Here is an 18375-nt window from a genome sequence, read left to right as displayed (position 1 = left end):
CTCCCCTCTACCCTGAGCATCCTCATCCTGCACCATGAGCCTCCTTGTTTGCAGAGCGGGCCAAAGACTTCCAGGAATGGAAACTTCTAGAGATAGCTAAGGAAACCGATGCTGATGTCCCAAACATCAGCCCCACCGGGATGAGTGCTGACCTTGGGTAGTGTCCTTCCTGGGCAAGGGAAAGGCCCCTGGCCCCCAGAGCGTCCCTGGAGGCCTTTGTACAATAGTAACACTCATCCTGGAAGGATGTATTTGCATTGTAAAAAAAAAAAAAAAAAAAAAGGGAAAAAAAAGGCGAAAGCAAAAGCAAACTGATAAGAGACCTGTTTTTAGTCATGAGCCCCAGGGCTGCAGCCTCCTCCCTTGGGGGGATGCTGACCACCTAGAGGGGTTGTAGATCACAGAGACGAGGCAAACAGGGGATGCTGTGGGGAAATGGGTTTAAAACAAATTCTTGTTTTGTTTTATAGAGCTCCAGGGAAGAGAAGCAAGGTTGGCAGGAAACCCGTGGGGTCTGCCCAAGGGAACTGGACAACACAGCCTCAACCAGCAAATAAAACGAGGAAGCCAGTGGCTTGTACTTTCCATGGAAAATGTATCCCATGCATTTTCCTTTCCTGGCAGTGCCTGTCCTGCTTCCACTCAGGCAATTACAAATGCAGAACAAATGCAATACATCTCGGTCCAGAGTCTCCCAGCGGCTGAGCTCTCACCGAGGTCAGTGTGACGTTAAGATCTGGGACAGACACGAGGCATGGTACCCAAGTGTTCTCCTTCTTGCTGATGAGGAGGGTCTCTGGCTTGTTGATAAATGGCTGTTCAAAATCTGAAGAAAAGATACAAAGAGAACAACTACTAAAAAAGAAGAAAAAACTGGGAAAAGGCAACAACCAGTAAAAAAAGGAGGCTTTCTGAATTTCCTTAACACAGCACAAGCTTCACAGAGGGAATGGTGTTGAGCTGTTCAGCCCCATCTGCCACATGTGACAGTCAGAGGAGACACCTGGAGCTTGGGAACGCAAAGGCAGCCAGCTCCTCCACACCAAACGCGGTACCAGTGCAGCGGCACTTGTATGACATTTGGGCAGTGCGGGAAATGACCTCCGCTTTCCTGGAGCCCTCGAGGTCTCTGCCTGAGTGTGACCCTTTGTGAAAGCAATGCGTCGTGTCCTGGGCTCGGCGCCTGCCCAGCTGGTGGCTGTGTCCCCGCACAGGGCTGGCGTGGGGCTGCCGGGGCTGTGCTGCCCTGCTGCAGCGGCCGGCAGCGCGACCTTCCCGGGCGAGGAAGTGATCCGCAGCGCAATGGTATGCACATGTCATCCTGCAGCCATCCCGGCCGGCAGATAAACACATGAGCTGAGCTTTCCAGGGCTGCCACCCCACTGCCGCCCAACTGCTGCAAGCACAAATATTGACAGGAAGAGCAAAACCACCCAAAAATAATCATTATGGAATGACTTAGCAAGGCCAGGGATGTCACACTAAACTCTGTGCAGAGCCAGTGTAGAATCAGCAGTGACCCAGGCTGACTAAATGGGATGAAGACAAAATTGGAAGAAACAAAGATTTGTGAGGCTGCTTGGTGGCCTCAGTGACAGATGATTTATTCTGTAGTATCAGCCCCTGCCTGCCCTTTTCCACAGGGGTTTATGCCTCATGGGGTGCTATCTGACACACTTCCTAGTGTCTCGAAGGCATGGTGTTGCCAGCATCTCTCCTCTGTAAATGTCCACCCAGCACATGGTCATGATTGGCTTTATTCATGGAAATTGTCCCCTGGGTAAAGGGGGGTCTATAAGGAGGGGATCGGTCTCCATCCGGGAGACACTGGGCTGCCTAAGAGTCCTGCTAGGGGTGATTTTACAGCTTTTGGCATGCTGTAATCAGACCAAATGATCCCAGTGGCCTACGTTTAGTTTTATTCACCTGTGTTTCAGCTAAACCACTGATTTCAAGGGAGTGTAGCATGAGGACCTCTGTTTGTCCAACTCAAGATTTTTTTCCTCTGATACCCAACCCCAAAAGAGACCCATCTAAAAGGACAAGTCAAAGATGAATTTGGAAAAGATCCTCACTTGTGGATTCTGTTGCTCAAGTCACATTGGGCCCAACCCAATCCAACCCAGTGCTCCCACTGTTAAGTGCATAAATCTTTAATTTTTGATCTATAAAGCTGCTGCTTGAGTGATAGTCATGCTGCAAAGGCCTCTCCTCTGTGTGAAGTGCTTTTTTCTAAAGTGTAGGTGAAACAACCCACACTCAAGAAACTGAATTGGTCAGCTCTTACAAAAACACAGATTGCCCAGAGAGTTCTTGTCTTTACTTCCTGGGGGTTTTTGCTACTACAGGATTGCTGACTTCTGAAACCAAAGATTTGTTTCCCAGTGTGAACATGTTCCTCATTCCTCTCCTGAGCCCTGGGCATGTGAGAAGGGGGAGCTGCACAGCTGCCAGAGGTGAGAGACCACAAAGTACCCTTCAAGCTCAGATGGCAGCCAAGAACTGACTGATTTACTGGGCTAGTTTCGCTGCCAGTGAGCTTGTGATTCATGCATTAACTCCCCTCTCTGACAACATCACAAATTTCCTTAAGACTGCCTTAATGGGTCGGATGGGAATAATTTAGCATCTTCGTCATTAATATATGCTAAGCTTTATGAGATGTGGGCTGTACATAGCCTATCCTGCTCTGATGAGGCATTCTGTGTCTACAGTGCTATCTCTAGTTGTAATAAAATACACACCTAACCAGACACATGGGAAGGAGACACATGCATGGAGAGTTCATTTAAGAACTGAGCTGCAGGTAAAATACAGAAGAACCTATTTTTCCAGGCAAGTACAGATATTTTGTTCCTGGCAATTTCACCAAGCTCTCAACATGAGAAATGGGCTTGATGGATAAACCTGTGGTCTGATCATCCCGTCTCCGAACATCCCCAACACTTACATCAGCCCTTCCAAGCTCTCCAGGGACAGTCTCACGTTGCAGCCCAGTTGAGCAAGAACAGGCTTTATCTGAACGTTCTGCAATGGCTGTGGTTACCATATGCCTGGGTTTTCCTGACATGTCCCTTCTCCTGCCTGAAAGCCTGTCCTGTCTGGAAAGGCAGATTCTGAGGTTTCCTAGATGCTTGATAACCATAAGAGGGGACAGCCTGATTGGACTGAGCATGAAGGTGTGCCGTGTGCACAGCAGTGCTGCGAGGTGTTGGCAGGATCTGGTGCACACATGCCGTCCACAGGCACTGTGAGTCCCACAGGCCCTGACAGCGTGGGATTTATTGCCCCTAAGCAGCACCATGTGCACTCTCTGGTAAACAGGAGAGCCGCTCCTGAGCTGCAGGGAGACTGGAGGTGGGAGAAGGTGGATCAAGGGGCAAAGTGGCATTTGCTGGATCACAAAGAAAATCAGTTCTTGCAAAAGCACTCCCTGCACGTAAGTTTTTGGGGTTGTACTGATTTTCAGCATATCTAAGAAGCTCTCTGTCTCCATCCTGATACAACCCTCTAGAGTGTCTGAACACCACTGTCCAACTCACAGATGTCTGAAATCCAGGCAGGCTCTGTCCTGTTTTAAGGTGGGCAGCATAGCCCATGGAAAGAGGAAGCAATTGCCCAAACAGACTGCAATTCCTCTCCAACAGCTGCCCAGCTTTTCTGATTTGCCCCTGCATTTTTCTCTGCATAGTTGCAGAGGCAAAATTGGCTTTGCCCTGGGACTTCTGAAAAATGCATTATATGTCATGATCTGCCTGGCTCATGACAACTGCACCAACTAATAAATGGGGGTGGAAAGAGAAATAGCTCAGCCAACTGTTTCCAGGGGACAGAGTTAATTTATCTTGCTGGAGCCTGCTGTGAGCAGTGGGGGAGATGGCAGAGGAGGAACCCCTGAGACACAGAGATGCTGAGTACTGACCCCACAGCCACTCTCTAAGCTGAGGTTCCAGCCCCAAGCCTGGTAACATCCCTCCTCTGCCAAAATACAACCCCGCTTGCATGGGCAGCCCCTGCACAGCATGGAGAGGAGCATCTGGATCTGTCACTGTGAAGCAGCTCAGGCCAGCAGGTCTGGGAACAGGTGGAGGCTGCACATGGAGTGTTTGTACCACTCATCCTCTCCCTCTCAGTCTCAGCTTTATGAAACACTACCACCCCTGGCCACCAGCATCTCAAGGAGCCCCCAGCTGCCCAGAAGATAACTCCTGTGCTTTTTTTAGTGGTGGAGTGTCTCTGAGGCCAGGCTCTCACTCCTTGAATTCCTGCATTCCAACCCGGCTGGAGCAATGCCCCCAGGATGAGACATAATTGAATCCCAGGCGCTGCTGCCATGGACGGATATTGGTCCCCTGCACTTCCAGGGAACCAGCCCTTGGCCCCCTCCCCGAGGCTGCAGCAGCCACGTTCTGCCCTGGGAGGCACACGGAGATGTTTAATCTTTCAGATACTGTGTTGGTGCATTGGCTGCCCCACACTCCCAGCCTTGCAGGTGCACACCACCGACAGCTCTTACCTCTCACAAACACGTAGGTGCTGACTGCTGTGGTGCCCTCGATTTTGGCATCAATGTACTTGTAGTAGCACCGGTAGTAACCTGTGTGGTTCGCCTGTGCCTCCGTCAGCACCAGCACTTTGCAGTACGGCTTCGTGCCGGTCCCCTCGCAGTCTTCTTCTTGGATTGCCTGGCCGCTGCTGGGGGCTGCTGAGGCCACCAACTCGGTCTCCTCCTTCCCAGCAGGATCCACCTTGCCCCCTGGCCACGACCACTCCAGAGGGTGCTGGCCTCTAGACATGGGCGAAAAGCAGCGTTAGCTTTGGGCTGAGCATGGTGAACATGGTGGTGGCTTCATTGCTCGGTGTGACTCTGTGCACACCTGCACATGGCCCAGCCAGCCACCGGTCTCGGGCTGAGGCACGGAGGAATGGCAATCCTCCAAGGGAAAAAACAGGCACAAGACAACCAGATTCCCTAAGTGCTGGGCAAGCAAAGGCTCATCCCCTTCCCCAGGCCACCTCTCTGGCCATGCTAAGCTGTAAGATATCAGCCCGCTCACAAGCAGGCCCCTCTGTCCCATGGCACTGTCCTACTGGTATGAATGCCATGACAGGGAAACACACAGGGCCCTGAAGGAAAGGTTCCATTTATTTTCTATTCCCTCTCATTATTAAAAGGGTCCAGAGCTATTAGGGAAACACATGGATGTGATGATTTCCCTTGGCTCAGTGTAGCTGCTGGCTGGGGCTCATTGTATGATGAATGGAGTGGGAAGAAGAATGGGGGAAGGAGAGCAGACTGGAAAGAAGGTGAGAAAGAGAAAAGCAGGAGGGAGTCAGGGATAAAAGACAGCAAGGGGAAAACAAGGGGAGGCTCAGCTGACTGCCTTCTGGCCAGCTGCCAGCTGTTTCCTTCCCTGTTGCTGTGGGAGGGGGTTCCCTTGCTCTGCACAGCACCCTGCAGCCCCTCAAAACCCCAGTGGGCCTGGGGCTGCCGCCCCTTCCCACCTCTGCAGAGACACTGAGCTGCAAACACCTCTCTTATGGCATGACCCCAAAGCCTGTACACTAGCAGCCCAAAGACAGACAGAAAAGTCCAGGAACTCAAGAAACCCCCAGAGAGAACGTGCATGTGTGTATTTATATATAGCTGAGGATCTCCAGAGCAGGAGCTTGCATGTGCACACACGTGCCACTGTAGCTTGTTATAACTGCACTTGTTTACTACAAACAAAACAAGCTTTTATTCCATGCTGGAAGTTTCCTTCTGTGAAATCAGAGCCCCTTTCAGAGGAAGGCCTAGTCCCCACTTGAAAGTTTGCCAATATAGCTGAAAGTCACTTAAGTGCGTGCAAAAAAAAAAAGAAATGGGAAAAAAGAAGCCGTCATAAGAGACAGCTGTGGGGTAAAAATGGCCTTTTGTCAGCACCATTGGCTCTATGAGGGGAAACTGGGTTCATTTATTATGCAAGCTGGGAATAGACGTGTTGGCACATGCAGGTCCTCTGCCAGGGCTCTGCCAGGGCAGCTCTGTGGGCAGATGCTTTTAAGCACAGGCAGGCTGTGACCATCACCAGACAGCAAGAGACAGCGAGGAGGAAGTGAGATAAGGTGCCATTGGAGGGCACAATGGCTCAGACGCAATGAGGACAGGATTTCTGCCCAAGCATGGGGGAAAGACCTGCCCCTTTGTGTTTGTCTTCAGCAGCTGATTTATCTTCCTGCAAACTTTGCTCTCTTCCAGCTCGCTGCAGATGAGTTTGGAGAGAGTGTGCTGCACTCTTCCCCTGTCACCAGGCACAAGGGCTCTGGAGGCAGTGATGAGTCCTTGGGGACAGCCACACAGCCCCTCTTACCCCACTCAAACTTCTGCTTTCACTAAAAATGCTATCAGTGCCTGAGGCAGAACAGTAAGTACAGCTCTGGCAGCTTGTGTCCTTGAAGCACAGGCAAGCTTCTCCCAAGTACCAGAGTCTCAAGAACACTTCAATAAAAATAAGAACTGAATTTTGAGCTTTTTCCTTCCTATTCATGCACAGGGAAAATAATAGTAAAACTGATCGCTAAACCAGGAACACCTGGTGGCCTCTGCCATGGCTGTTGTTGCTGTGTCCACAGTCCCACTGCACTGGCGCAGACCATGGGCTCGTCCCCACTCTTCACCCAGAGCTGAGAGCTTCAGACCAGGCATTTTTGGCACTCCACTTGGAGCAGGGTAATTGTAAAGGTCTCCAGCGTTTCCGCTTTCTGTTTGTTTACCTACTGGGACTTTCACACATTATCAGATCCACTTGTTTCATTAACCATCAAGGCCTGCAGTAGCTGAGTGACACATATTTATATAAACATGGATGGGCCAGAGTGCACAGATGTGCCGACCAGCCCGTGGGCAGCTCAACCCAGGCATTCCTTTCATTCTGTGCTTTCATTTCCTTTCAATGTCCATAGACTTGGTGGAGACACAGAAGGTGTGGGCATTACTGTGAGTCCAAATAAGTGTCACTGGTGTGTTAAGAGGACCACAAAGAGGCAGGAATGAGGGCAGGCCAGGCTCACATGGATCTGAATCTACCCTCTGCATTTGGGGAAGAGTCCAAGCAGCAGTTCTGGATGGTTCCCTCTCTCCTATCTTTCACCTTACAAGATTTATTCCCAAGTTGTTTTCTTTCAGCTCGGTGATAATGTGCCTCTTGGTGATGGAGCCTGCTGATGCCAGCTGGAAAAAAATCCACTGTAGGCTTCTTCACAGCTGTTTTCCTCAATCTTTTCAGCATAGATACTCTTCAAGGGAGATGTTGGCACCCCTCGTCTTCAATCTTTGAAACTCCCATGTGTGGTATGATGGGCAAAGCTGGTTGTGGCTTTGTGGCTTAGCTGGGACAAACCAAATTGCCCCCAGCACCATAGAGGATGTTCACACCAGCCACACACCTGTAGGAGAGAGCAGCAGGTGTTGTGTGTTCCCGGACACCGCTCCGGAGCAGTGGTTGTGGGGCTTTGCATTATCTTCAGGCTCCTTCAGCCCTGTCACAGTGCTCATTTCCTCCACGAGAGCCAAGAGGGCCCTGGGGTCAAATATTTCCTCTCTGCCACAGACGGGTTTGCACATCTGCGAGTCAGCTCTGTTAACAGGTCACTGGGCAGCAAAGGGCATCCTTGCCCTTCTTTTTCTTGCTTTGCTCCCCACCTGTGTGCCTGGCACTTGCGGGATGGGATGGGATGGGATGGGATGGGATGGGATGGGATGGGATGGGTTGGGATGGGATAGCTGGGACAAAGTTGATCCCTGCAGAGGTTTCTGCTGTTGTGCAGCTGGCTCCTGTGGGGTTTGCTCCAATGCTCATGAGCTGGAACAGCAAAAGCTCTCTGCTTTCCCCCTCTGCAGGCTGCCAAGGGCATGAAAGAAGAGATTCACAATATTCTTCCCTTCCTTCTCGAGATGGGAGCTAATAAAAGCTGCACTGTCCATTTGGGCATCATCCCCTTCCCCCTGTTCTGCCACATGCTTGGATCAAAACATCCCTGGGGCTCTCAGCCAGCCCTGGCACAATCTCTATTTTGGAGAATGTTCCTGCACTGGTGCCCTGCTCTGTCTGGGCCTCTCAAGGGTGCCTTGTGCTGGGTGACAAGGGAACATGACTGTATATGATGCCATTTGCAAAAGCAGAGCCCCAGCATCTGGTGGTTCCTTGTGTGTGTGTTGTGCCTTTGGGTATTTGTTAAGCATGCCCAGCTCCAGAGGCATTGCTTATCCCATGGCCTGGCATGGACTCTGATCACCGATGAGGCTTGGTGGGCTGTGGAGCAGGAGCAGGGCTGCAGAGCTGTGGATGTTTGAGATCCAGGCTGCTGCGAGGGAGCCTGAGAGCACAGTTGGAGCCTGAGAGCACAGGACTCTCACACTCGGTGGGTGAAGCTTGAAAGGTCTCCAGGGAGTCTCACACAGGGGTTTTGAGCTCGTCTTTCTGCTGAAGCACTGCTTCAAGCAGGCCCATACTCCTGGCTCCAGGGCAGCTCAAAGAGCAGCCAGAGGACATTGTTCTCAAGGGAAAACCAGGGTCAAACTGAAGTCACCTCCAACATGATGTTCAGCAAGAAATCCCTCGATTCTGGATTTTATTTTGTATTTGTTTCTGCCCTACCCTGCCCCACCACTCTCTCCTTTGCGTGTTCTCTTGGTGGTCTGCATGTTTATCCCTTCAGCTCCCATTAACACTAGCCAGGTCTTCCCAGGGTGGGCCATGGCCCAGAGAAGAGGTTGGAGAAGCAGCTGGGTGTAATTAGAGAGCCAGGGACCAGGAAAGATTCAAATGAAGTAACAGTGTCTCACAGTCAAAGTCCTCTCCTCAAGACAGACAAACATAGGACTGAGAGCTCAGAAGGAAAAGGGGAACCGTCTGGGCCATGCAGGAGATACTGAGATTTATCTACCTGCAGATGGTGTGAAGGACATTGCACAGCCCGATGGAGCACATCTGGGACACTGGGATGCAGAAGCAAGGAGCAGCCAAAGAGTAATACGGGCAGAGGGTACATGGGTTTTAGTGCTGTTTGCAGAGGGCCCTGTGCTCTTTGGCTGTCCAGTTCAGTCTTTCACGGCTGCAGAAGACACTTTCTTTTACCACACCTCCAACTTCAGTATGTCCTTTCGCCTTGGCTCAATCTATAGACAAGTCTTGAAACTGCTTTCTGTGTCCCTTTCTGGGCCCCCGCTGAGGAAGGGTCTGCCCTGATTCTAAGCTCATTCAGAATAACCTCACTGAGTCTCCCCTCTTCCAAAGTTTTAACAGAGAGTGTCAGTTCCCACATCCCTCTGTGGAGAAAAGTACCATGGCAGAGCACTGGAATCCCCAAACTCCCGTCTGTTCCTCTATGCTCCCACAGTAGCTCTACGGCTGACCACAGTCCCCCACGGACAGCCATGGACAGTCCTCCAATTCACACTTTTCCTACATCTCAGCACACGTCATGGCTCTTCAAGTCACCGGATGAAAACAAGCCCACAACCACTCAGCTTCCCAGACCAAGTGAAATCAGTTCAGTAATTAACATCAACAACCTTTCCTCTGTCCTTCTCCCTTGGCTATGAACTGATTCACAAAGGAAAAGCAATGCCATCTGTTCCAGGAAAAGTTAAATATGTTTGTGACAAGACATGAACACAATGCCAGCCAAGTGTTTGCAGTAATTGCTCTGTGGTTATATATAACACTGAGAAACACCCAATTGAGGCCCACACTGAATTTAGATACCCATTGGACCCAGCATTCAGATCCCAAGCATGGGTCTGTTTTCAGCTGCTGAAGGGAAACTCCAGGAAAATTGACCTTGGGCAATTCTCCCACTTGTTTATGTTTTTTTTTTTTACTTTCTGAGACAGGAGGCAGTCCAGAAAACATGCACAGCTGAGTGTCCCAGCGTGGATAAATCAGTTCAGGCACACCACCTTTTCAGAGCCACAGTGTCCAAAACAACCAGAGATTGTCCAGCTCCTCTCACGGTTATTCACCCGACCCTGGCTGGGGCTTCTTTTCACCCACATATATAAAGGGAGAGCATTAAATCCCATCTTCCTAGAAAAGCTGGAAGCCTCTCATAGCCACCACTAAGGGCAGCCTTGCCTTCTCCCACGGATATTTCTCAGTGTCTCCCAAATGCCCCACCAGATTTAGAAACCAGAACTTCAATCCTAGTGGCCCCGATGAGGTGAGAATAAGCAACGTCAGAGAAAGACAGGGAGAGTCAGGAAGACCAGTTTCCCTGAAGAGCTTACAAAAAAGCTATCAAATCACACAAAATTTTTCTCTATCTTTCTTCTTCTCCAAAAAACTACAGCAGAGGTTATCACTGAATCCTCTGAGACGTCTTTGGCTTCTTTTTCAATTAATTAGATGAATTCACACTTGGGGGATGTGGAAGATTTCTAGTCAGACATGCTAATTTTGCCAAGGTGTCCCTGGTGGGCTCTCCTTGCCTAGTCCTCCAACACTCACCAGGTAAGAGTAGTCTAGACAGAGCCACACTTGCTGGTGCCTACCTGCAGGTGATGGTCAGTGTGTCCTTGGCGTTGATGACGTGCTCCTCCTCAGTGATGCTCAGAGTAGGAGGGGTCATAGAATAGCTGCTCACCAGATCTGTGGAGACACAGGAGAGAGGGGATGATGCAGACATCCATCGGCCTGGGCCCAGTGCTATGGGCAGCAGCTATCCTGGTACCACGAACCCAGAGAGGGGCAATGGCTTCAGGGAACATCTTCTTGGGGTCTGCTCCTACAAGGTAGTTAATGCTGGCTCAGAGGGACACAAGAGGTTTGCCTGCAGAGGTTTGCCCTCCTGGCTCCATTGAGCAGATCTTCAGCTCTTGAGCCAGGGCCAGACAGCCCCTGGGCTCCGATAGACAGCCTAGCACAGATGAGGGCCAGAAAAAGAATGGAAGACCAGAAATTGGGGAATTCAACTGTGGCCATTCCTCACCAGGTGAATGATACTGAGCTTGCTTGGACTAGGGCTCTGAAATAATCCCCTCTGCTAACCAGAGGGAGTCTGGCAGGAGATTTTTCCATACACATGTAGCTTTCTGTAATCAGCAGGACAAATCAGGGATTCCCAAAAACCACAATTGTGTTTGTACAGAGATGCTCTCCAGAGCCAGGAGGCATTCAAAGAATGCCCTTCTCCTGTGGCACACTCTCAGGTACAGTCACCTGAACAGGACCAATCCATTGTGGATCGCAGCAGCCCCCTTCCCTGCACCGCTGGACAGGCATTCCAGGAGTGAAGTTATCCAGGCTCAAGGACAGGCAGTTAAACATTATCATGCTTTTCTTCCAGTTTTTTTCAGAGAGAGTCCCACTTTCTGTGTGTTTGCACCTCTGGCATGCCAGACACGCACCCTAAGTGAGCTCCTCATGGACAAAACATCTCGAAGTACCGGTTACCCCCAGAGACTACTGTTGTTTTTCATCAGCACAATGTTGCTGACTGTCATTACTTCATGATCTTTATCTTAAAACTCCAGCTTCAGGAGATGTGAGATAATTCAAAAGAAATCTCGTTGGCTGCAAAAACAAGCAAACTAACCAGAAATAGAGAGGGGAAAAAACATTATGGAATGTGAGGCTGTGAGTCAGGTAGGTGCTAAATGCTAAGGAAGAAAAGAATGCAAAAATATGCTGCTAGCTTGACTTTCTACAAAAACACGAGTTTTTTTGCAACTGTGTTCTGTGTATGTCTGTTTCCTTCCCTCGTACCATTCAAAGCCAGGTATCAGAGAGATCTGTCAGGAGAGGTCTCAAGGATGTGGTGTTTTCACACGTTTCACAAGCAGCTGTTAACACCTCTCTTCCAAAACTGTGACCTTAGGACTACAGGTCTCAGAAGTGCTGTGGTAGAGCCATGAGAGCCTCAGGACAAGAGGAAATGGTCTTAGGTTGCACCAGGAGAGGTTAACTTTGGATATTAGAAAAAATTTCTACACTGGAAAGGTGGTCAGGCATTGGAACAGGCTTCCCAGGGTAGTGGTAGAGCCACCATTCCTGGAAGTGTTCAGAAGACATGCGGATATGGCCCCTGGGGACATGATTTAGTGGTGAACACGGTGGTGCTGGGTTAATGGTTGGACTTGATGATCTTAGAAGTCTTTTCCCACTTTAATGATCCAGTGATTCTAGAAATGTTTCTCTATGGGGAACCCTAACACAGGAGACAACAAATGGCCACCAGCTTCTCAGACACAGGGGTGGCATGGGGATCCAGGCTGGTGGAGAAGGCACAGTGCCCAGGGCCCACCGCCACCGGGAGAGGCTGCTGAGGAGGACGCGGCACTGAGGGACGTGCGGAGCGGCACCGCCAGCACTGCCAGGCCCGGGCTGCCGGCCTTGTTCTCCCCAATTGTTCTCCACTTCCTTCCCGCCTGCGCACGGCTCTGAGGTGGTGTCCCCATGGCTGCCCCCATGGCAACAGCAGGGTGACAGCCATCTCCCCCACCCCCCCCACCATCTCCCGCCTCCCCTCCACTTGCCCACATGAAGCAGTGTCAGCCCAGGGACTGTCCTGGCCCACCTCCGCCTGCGTGCGTGTCCCGCTGCCACGGCCTGTCTTACAGACACCTCTCCCTCAACAACAACAGCAACAACAGCAACAACAGCAGCCATCACTTGTCACTCAACACACGGATCGGTGTCACTGTGGTCCCTGGGGCTGTGTGGTGCTCGGCCCCCATGGAGGACACCCCACCTTGTGCCTCCAACCTCCCCTTCCCCGATGGAGGGGACGTCAGATGTCACACAGAAAAAATGTGCCCTGGGGCTGTGAAAATAAATGACCACATTTTTTGTAAAATCCCTTCAAAATGTAACAAGGTTTATTAAAAAAGGAGGCGGGGGGAGGAATCTGTCTGCTAAGCTGCGTTTCCTATTAATGCCGGACACACTTATCCCAGTGCAAACACTGCTCTCCAGATGGCCACAGTTTGTCTGTCCATTGCCCCAGGGAGCAGCTGGGGGTGCCTGCCACCCCCACAGTGCTCAGCCCAAAATGCAGAAGATAATGGCTTGCATGGGGCTGGCTGGGGACAGCAAAACCTCTCATGCTGTGCATGATCTGGGGCAGTGAGCAGAAAGGTAATCCCCAAAACCCTGGCAGAGCCAGGTCCATTGCTGGCTGCAACAGGCACTCAATTAGGTCTTAAAACTGGCGTGGTCCCTCTGCTTGAACCACTAAGTAAGTGCCAAGGTGGCAGAAGTCTCTTGGCTAATGCCGTGCTCCACCACTGGGGCTGGGGGGAGCAGGACAGCAGCAGAAATAACCCCCTGCCTCCCTTCACGTGCTGCCTGGTGACCTGTTAGCAAACAACACCAGGGGGTGGAGGGGAAGAAAGGAAAAGTACGATCTGTGCAGGTTGGGGCTGTGGGATTCCTGCAGATGCATCCTGTCTATGGCCCTCCGTGAGTACAACAGGAAAGGAACCACTGCTCACTCCGAAAGCACCGCGGCGCGGGGCTGGGGACACTCCTGCTGCTGGCAGCACTGCTGGGCCAGATCTTCTGGCCATCCAGCCTCTTCACCGGCCCCAGACTGCTGGGAACTTTGGGGACTCCCTGCAGTGGCTCACGCTGGGGACCCACTACTCATGCTGATGCCCCACACTAAGCCTGGCATCTTGGGATGCCAATGCCCAGAGCCACACACGGCATCCAGGACAGGCAAAGGGATGCACAGAGCCATTCCCAGCCTGCAAAATCATCTTCAAAGCCATTGGCTTTCCCTGCAAAAATTCTCTATCACTCTGTGCTTGCCAGATGGATCCACCCCGTTGCTGGCCTTGCCCTTTCCCTCCCTGCGGGAGCATGTGCCCTGCCATGGCTCTCTCTTGCGTTTCACTCTCCCCAGCACTGAACTTGGTGCTGGGTTTGGCCATTAAATCTCTGCTAACCGACACACAGATGGTTTGTGTCTCTGGCAAATCCCAGGGTGCGAGGGAGATGTCTCCAGAGCATGGAGTGTCTCCTCTCCTCTGAGTCCCTCCTTCCCCACCTCCAACCCCTGTGATGCTTTATCTCCTCAGCCCTCCAAGCAGAGCCCGCTTTCTCCCGCACATCCAGTTGTGCCCTTGCACAGGGAGAACATTAATGTAATTAAAAAGGCATGCGGCAGCTCTGGCTTTGTTTTTTCAAGAGGGTTGCAGCTTTTTTCAAGTGAGTTGGCAGCAGGATATTAAAATAAACAGAGGGGGATTGATGGGATGCGGCGAGAGGAAGCAGGATCCCACAGCCACTCACACCTTGTCTATTTCCAGAGAAGCACGTTTCCCAGCAGTTTTCCTTGCCTTGATCTTGCAGTGCGTGGCTCTGGAAGGGGCCAGGCTGCACTGAGGGCCTTCTCCTTATCACTGGCAGCTGCTTCATTTTCAGGCCCCTCTACCTCTTTCTGCACCCTGACACCAGTGCTGCTCTCAGTTGCATCCTGCATCCAGGGCTCTCCCTGCCTTGTGGGGAAGCCACACTCACCCTGCAAAGTGCTAGCCACCCTAGGGCATCTTGCAGCCTGATCTCATCTTTCCGCCCTTGGGCATGTTATGGGAAAGCCTCACACGGGGCCTGGTTTTCCTTGCGACGGCTGCAGCTGCTGAATCCCTGCAGAGCAGCACCAGTGCCAGAGCCAGCACTGCCACAGTGTGCTATGGCTTTGGGAACAGAGCAAAGCCTGTGTGTGGGACAAGGTGCAGGTATAACACGGTATGGTACAGTATGGCACAACACAGCTCCTGCTCTCTGCCTCCTTCCACTCACAGGAAGCCCTGCACCGGATCCTCCCCCAAGCCCCCACACACCACCTCAGCCCCTCTCTGCTTCCCCTTCCCTCCCTCTCTGCTGAGTCGGCCCTGCTGACTGATTAACGGGGCGCCTTTCCGGAGAGGGATTTTGTTCACACTCTGTCCTTCTCCCTGACTTCCTTCCCCAGCGCTGGGCTGGATCGCTCTGCCCACAGACGTCGCATGTCCCCAGCTAACCGGGCTCCTGCCACCACACCTTGAGGTTCTGTGACAAGAGCTACAAGGTAACATGCACGAAGCAAAGCTGGTCCAGGTGAGGCCTGTCTCCCTGCACCTTGTGTACCCAGCCCAGCCTGCCCACCCCAGTGCTGTACTGGGACAAAAGATAGGCCGGAAGGGAAAAAAGAGTGTCCTTTCCCCCAGCAGAGCTCCCCTGACCCTATCGCCCCATCTCTACTTCGCTGTTTTCAGATAAAAATTCCTAGTCAATGAGCATCTGTCCAACAAAGCAAGGCAGAAACTCAAGATTTGGACACTTTCTAAAAAGGAAAATTTTGTTTGCACCAGTCACTATGTGAGCAAAGCTCTGCTCCCAGATGGCCAACAGTAAAATTCTGGTACCTCGCTGGCCAACAGGGACTCTGCAAAAGAGCAGCAGTAGCTAGCACTGGGGCAGAGGGAGAAGCTTTACTCTGCTCTTTCTGCAGACCTCTCCTCCTGCTTTCCAGGCTGGACTTGTCCGAATTAGCAGCATTTGCTGGTGAAACTGCATGTGCCCCACAGGAACTAACTCCAGGACCTCAGATGCCATTTTTTCCCCTGCTCCAGTCACAATTCCCCACCTGCCTGTGCTGGTATAACTCACTGCCCTCGTGCTGGAGGACCCGTGGTTGCCCACAGACATGTGGAAAGTCCACGTGCTGGAGGCAGAGCCAGGCCAAATTCCCACCTACAGGGCTGAAGTTCCCCCATGGAGCAACTCGTTCTCATGCACGGGGCAAGCATCCAACTGTGGGTTGGAGCAGCAAAGCGTGAGTGTCACATCACACGAGGAGCAGGCAGCTGGCAGAGCAGCAGGGGAAATTTGAAGTAGGGCTGTCAGCTCCTCCTCTTCCTCCTCCTGATGCTCTCCAGCAGGGAGGAAGGCTTGTTTTGCAGAGAGGTGAGATATCACATGAGGCTGAGAAATAAACGTCAGGCTCCAGCCAATGTAGGGATGAAACACCAGGTGTCTTCTCTCCAGCTTCATAGCGGGCAGAGAAAGCCCCAAACCATGGTGGGAGCTGACACCAAAATGGAGCAGATTCTGCCCAGCAGCCTGTGCCCAAGGACTGCCACACAACTGAAGGGCAGGGTGACAGCCACCCATGCTCACAGTGAAGCTGGGAGGAAAACAGAGATGGAAACAGGCTAACGAGCAAGCAATGAACAAATGAAAAATTATAATGATAGAAAACTGAAAATCACCCCCGAACTATGCATGTGCACAAGGACAAACAGAGCAGACCCCTTGTTTTATGGGTTCATGGAAGATGTTCCCTGTTCCATAACTCAGGGTTGACCCTCAGTTCAGATCTGCTTCTGAAGGGTTAAACGGGGGGGCTGTGCTTCTCAGTGCAGGATCAGCCCCTCTAATCTTGGTATTGTGCTAGAGCAGCATTGCAGTCCCAGCCACACAACTGAACCCACACACCAGGAGCTCGCTCAGGCCTGGGGCAGCACCTTTCTCCTTCTCATGGTGGGCAGTGCTAATGGCAAGGCACTGATCCTTTGGTCTATAAATTTTCATCCATGCACCTCAAAGTGCTGAAACGACACCAAATCAAAGCATGTCAGATTTGTATCCTCACCAATTTGTGAGGACGTCCCCAAAGCATGAGATGTTCCTTTGCTTCAACTAGAACACATGTCCTTTCTCAGGGGACAGAAAGGAAAAATAATTATAGAAACTCAGTCAATACAAACACAGAGGTGACCATCACTATTGGGTGTCTGATCCTTCCTGTCCATCACCAGAAGTATGAGACATCATCTTTGCCCCAAAACACCTGTGGGCAAGTTGGTGTGTGAAGGCAGGAGCCCCCTGAGCAGGAACCAACAGGAGGGCTGAGGAAGGGGCCACCAGAGGACCACCAGAGTGGGTGGAAATGCTTTTTTCTTGGCACCAGACTCAGAGATGCCTTAAGCATCCTGGGTCTGCAGCAATGCCAGGTGAGGAGGAAGGACATGTGTCCAAACAGACAGGGCGTTTGGGGACTGAAGAAACAGGGCTCTCCTCCAGCTCAGCACTTGCAACCAGGGGAGACCTCAACCAAAGCACCCCCCTGCCTGGCAGCCAGGTGGGGAGTGGGATGGGCTGGGCAGGGACATAAGCAGCACATTACACAACAGCAGCACGGTCACAACACAAGCAGAAGCCACAGTCAGAGCAGCAGCACCCTGAGGCTGGGCTTTCCTCCCTGCTTCCCCAGCCCCTGGCACTCCACAGCTGCACAGCCATCCCCTGTGGCTCTGGCCAGACAGGCCTCAATCTAAAAAGCTGCTTGGCCTCAGTGCATGCACCCCAACAGGTCTCTTTAGCCTCTCATGGCTGATAAACTTTAACTGGTTCTTTTCTGGCATCTTATAACCACCTGCACTAATGGGTAATGAGGTAAAAAAAGGCACAAGCTCTTTGGACTCCTTCAGCTTCTCGACTTCCAAGCTGGGAGTCCATCAGGGAAGAGAAACAGCCACTTTCAAGAGAGATGGGCTGTCCTGAGGAGCAAAGTTACCCATGTGTCCTACAGCCCTCGTCCCTTGGTGCCTTCAGGCAGGGATTTATATCAGGGTATTTCCGAGCCAGCTGTCCTGGGCAGCGAAGCACGGCTACACCCAGTGCCTGACCATGCTCCCACCTGTTTTTGGGACTCTGCTCTGCCCCAGAGACCTGACACCACGTCATCCCAAAGCATCCCGAAGAGGGGTCAGCGAGTGCCTGTCTGGGAGTGTTTATCTGTCTGCCGTTCTCCCTCGGCAGGAAGCACTATCTCACCATCGCCCTGCTCGCTCCAGCCCGGTTTCCTGCTCCATCCTGCCAGGTTTACCCTGCTTTTTCCTCCTCCCCTCCCCCTGCCCCACGGCTGTCAGGCCGTGTTTGCATTTCTGTCTCCTGCCGTCTTTCCTCTCCCTGCCCGTACCCCCCCGCTCTCGCTCCCTACTCCATCCTCCCCGAGAGGCTCCGTCCTGAGCCAAAGTTAGCCTGTGTCAGGTAGCCACATGTCCGGCCGGGGGCAGCGGGTCAGCCGGGGCCACCCTGCAGACCTCCTCCAGGATCTCTGCTGTCAGCAGCCTCCCCGGGCCCCAGGGGAGCGCCTGTTTGCTGCCCTCGCTCCAGCGAGGGATGCTCCGGCACATCAGAGGGCCGGTTTCCCCTCGGTGGCCGCCGGCCCACCCTTTCTGCTGCGGGCCAGGGCTGGCCAGACGCTGCTTTGTTTGGTCCCCCATTCCCTGGATCGCTCCGCGTTTGTTGGCTGCCTGCTCCTGCCCGGAGAATCCTTTTCCTGCCTTTGAGATAGAGGATGCTCGAGCCATCTGTGTGTTTTATTTCCTTGTAGAAACTAACA

General features: G+C 52.1%; 1 protein-coding gene across 4 annotated transcripts in view; it reads right to left on the bottom strand.

Annotated features, from left to right (window-relative positions):
- The window catches only part of FLT4 (fms related receptor tyrosine kinase 4), a 57779-nt gene that overhangs the window by 25655 nt on the left and 13749 nt on the right, over positions 1–18375 (bottom strand). For all 4 annotated transcript variants that reach the window (XM_032125048.1, XM_032125049.1, XM_032125051.1 and 1 more), the window contains exons 2-4: positions 10535–10631; positions 4517–4788; positions 714–826 (exon numbers count right to left, since the gene is read on the bottom strand). In XM_032125048.1, the coding sequence (XP_031980939.1) occupies positions 714–826; positions 4517–4788; positions 10535–10631 (482 nt within the window). The remainder of the gene's footprint in view (positions 1–713; positions 827–4516; positions 4789–10534; positions 10632–18375) is intronic.

This window comes from Corvus moneduloides, chromosome 15, assembly GCF_009650955.1.
Source record: "Corvus moneduloides isolate bCorMon1 chromosome 15, bCorMon1.pri, whole genome shotgun sequence".
NCBI classification, from domain to species: Eukaryota; Metazoa; Chordata; class Aves; order Passeriformes; family Corvidae; genus Corvus; species Corvus moneduloides.
This window is presented reverse-complemented; position numbering and strand designations above follow the sequence as displayed.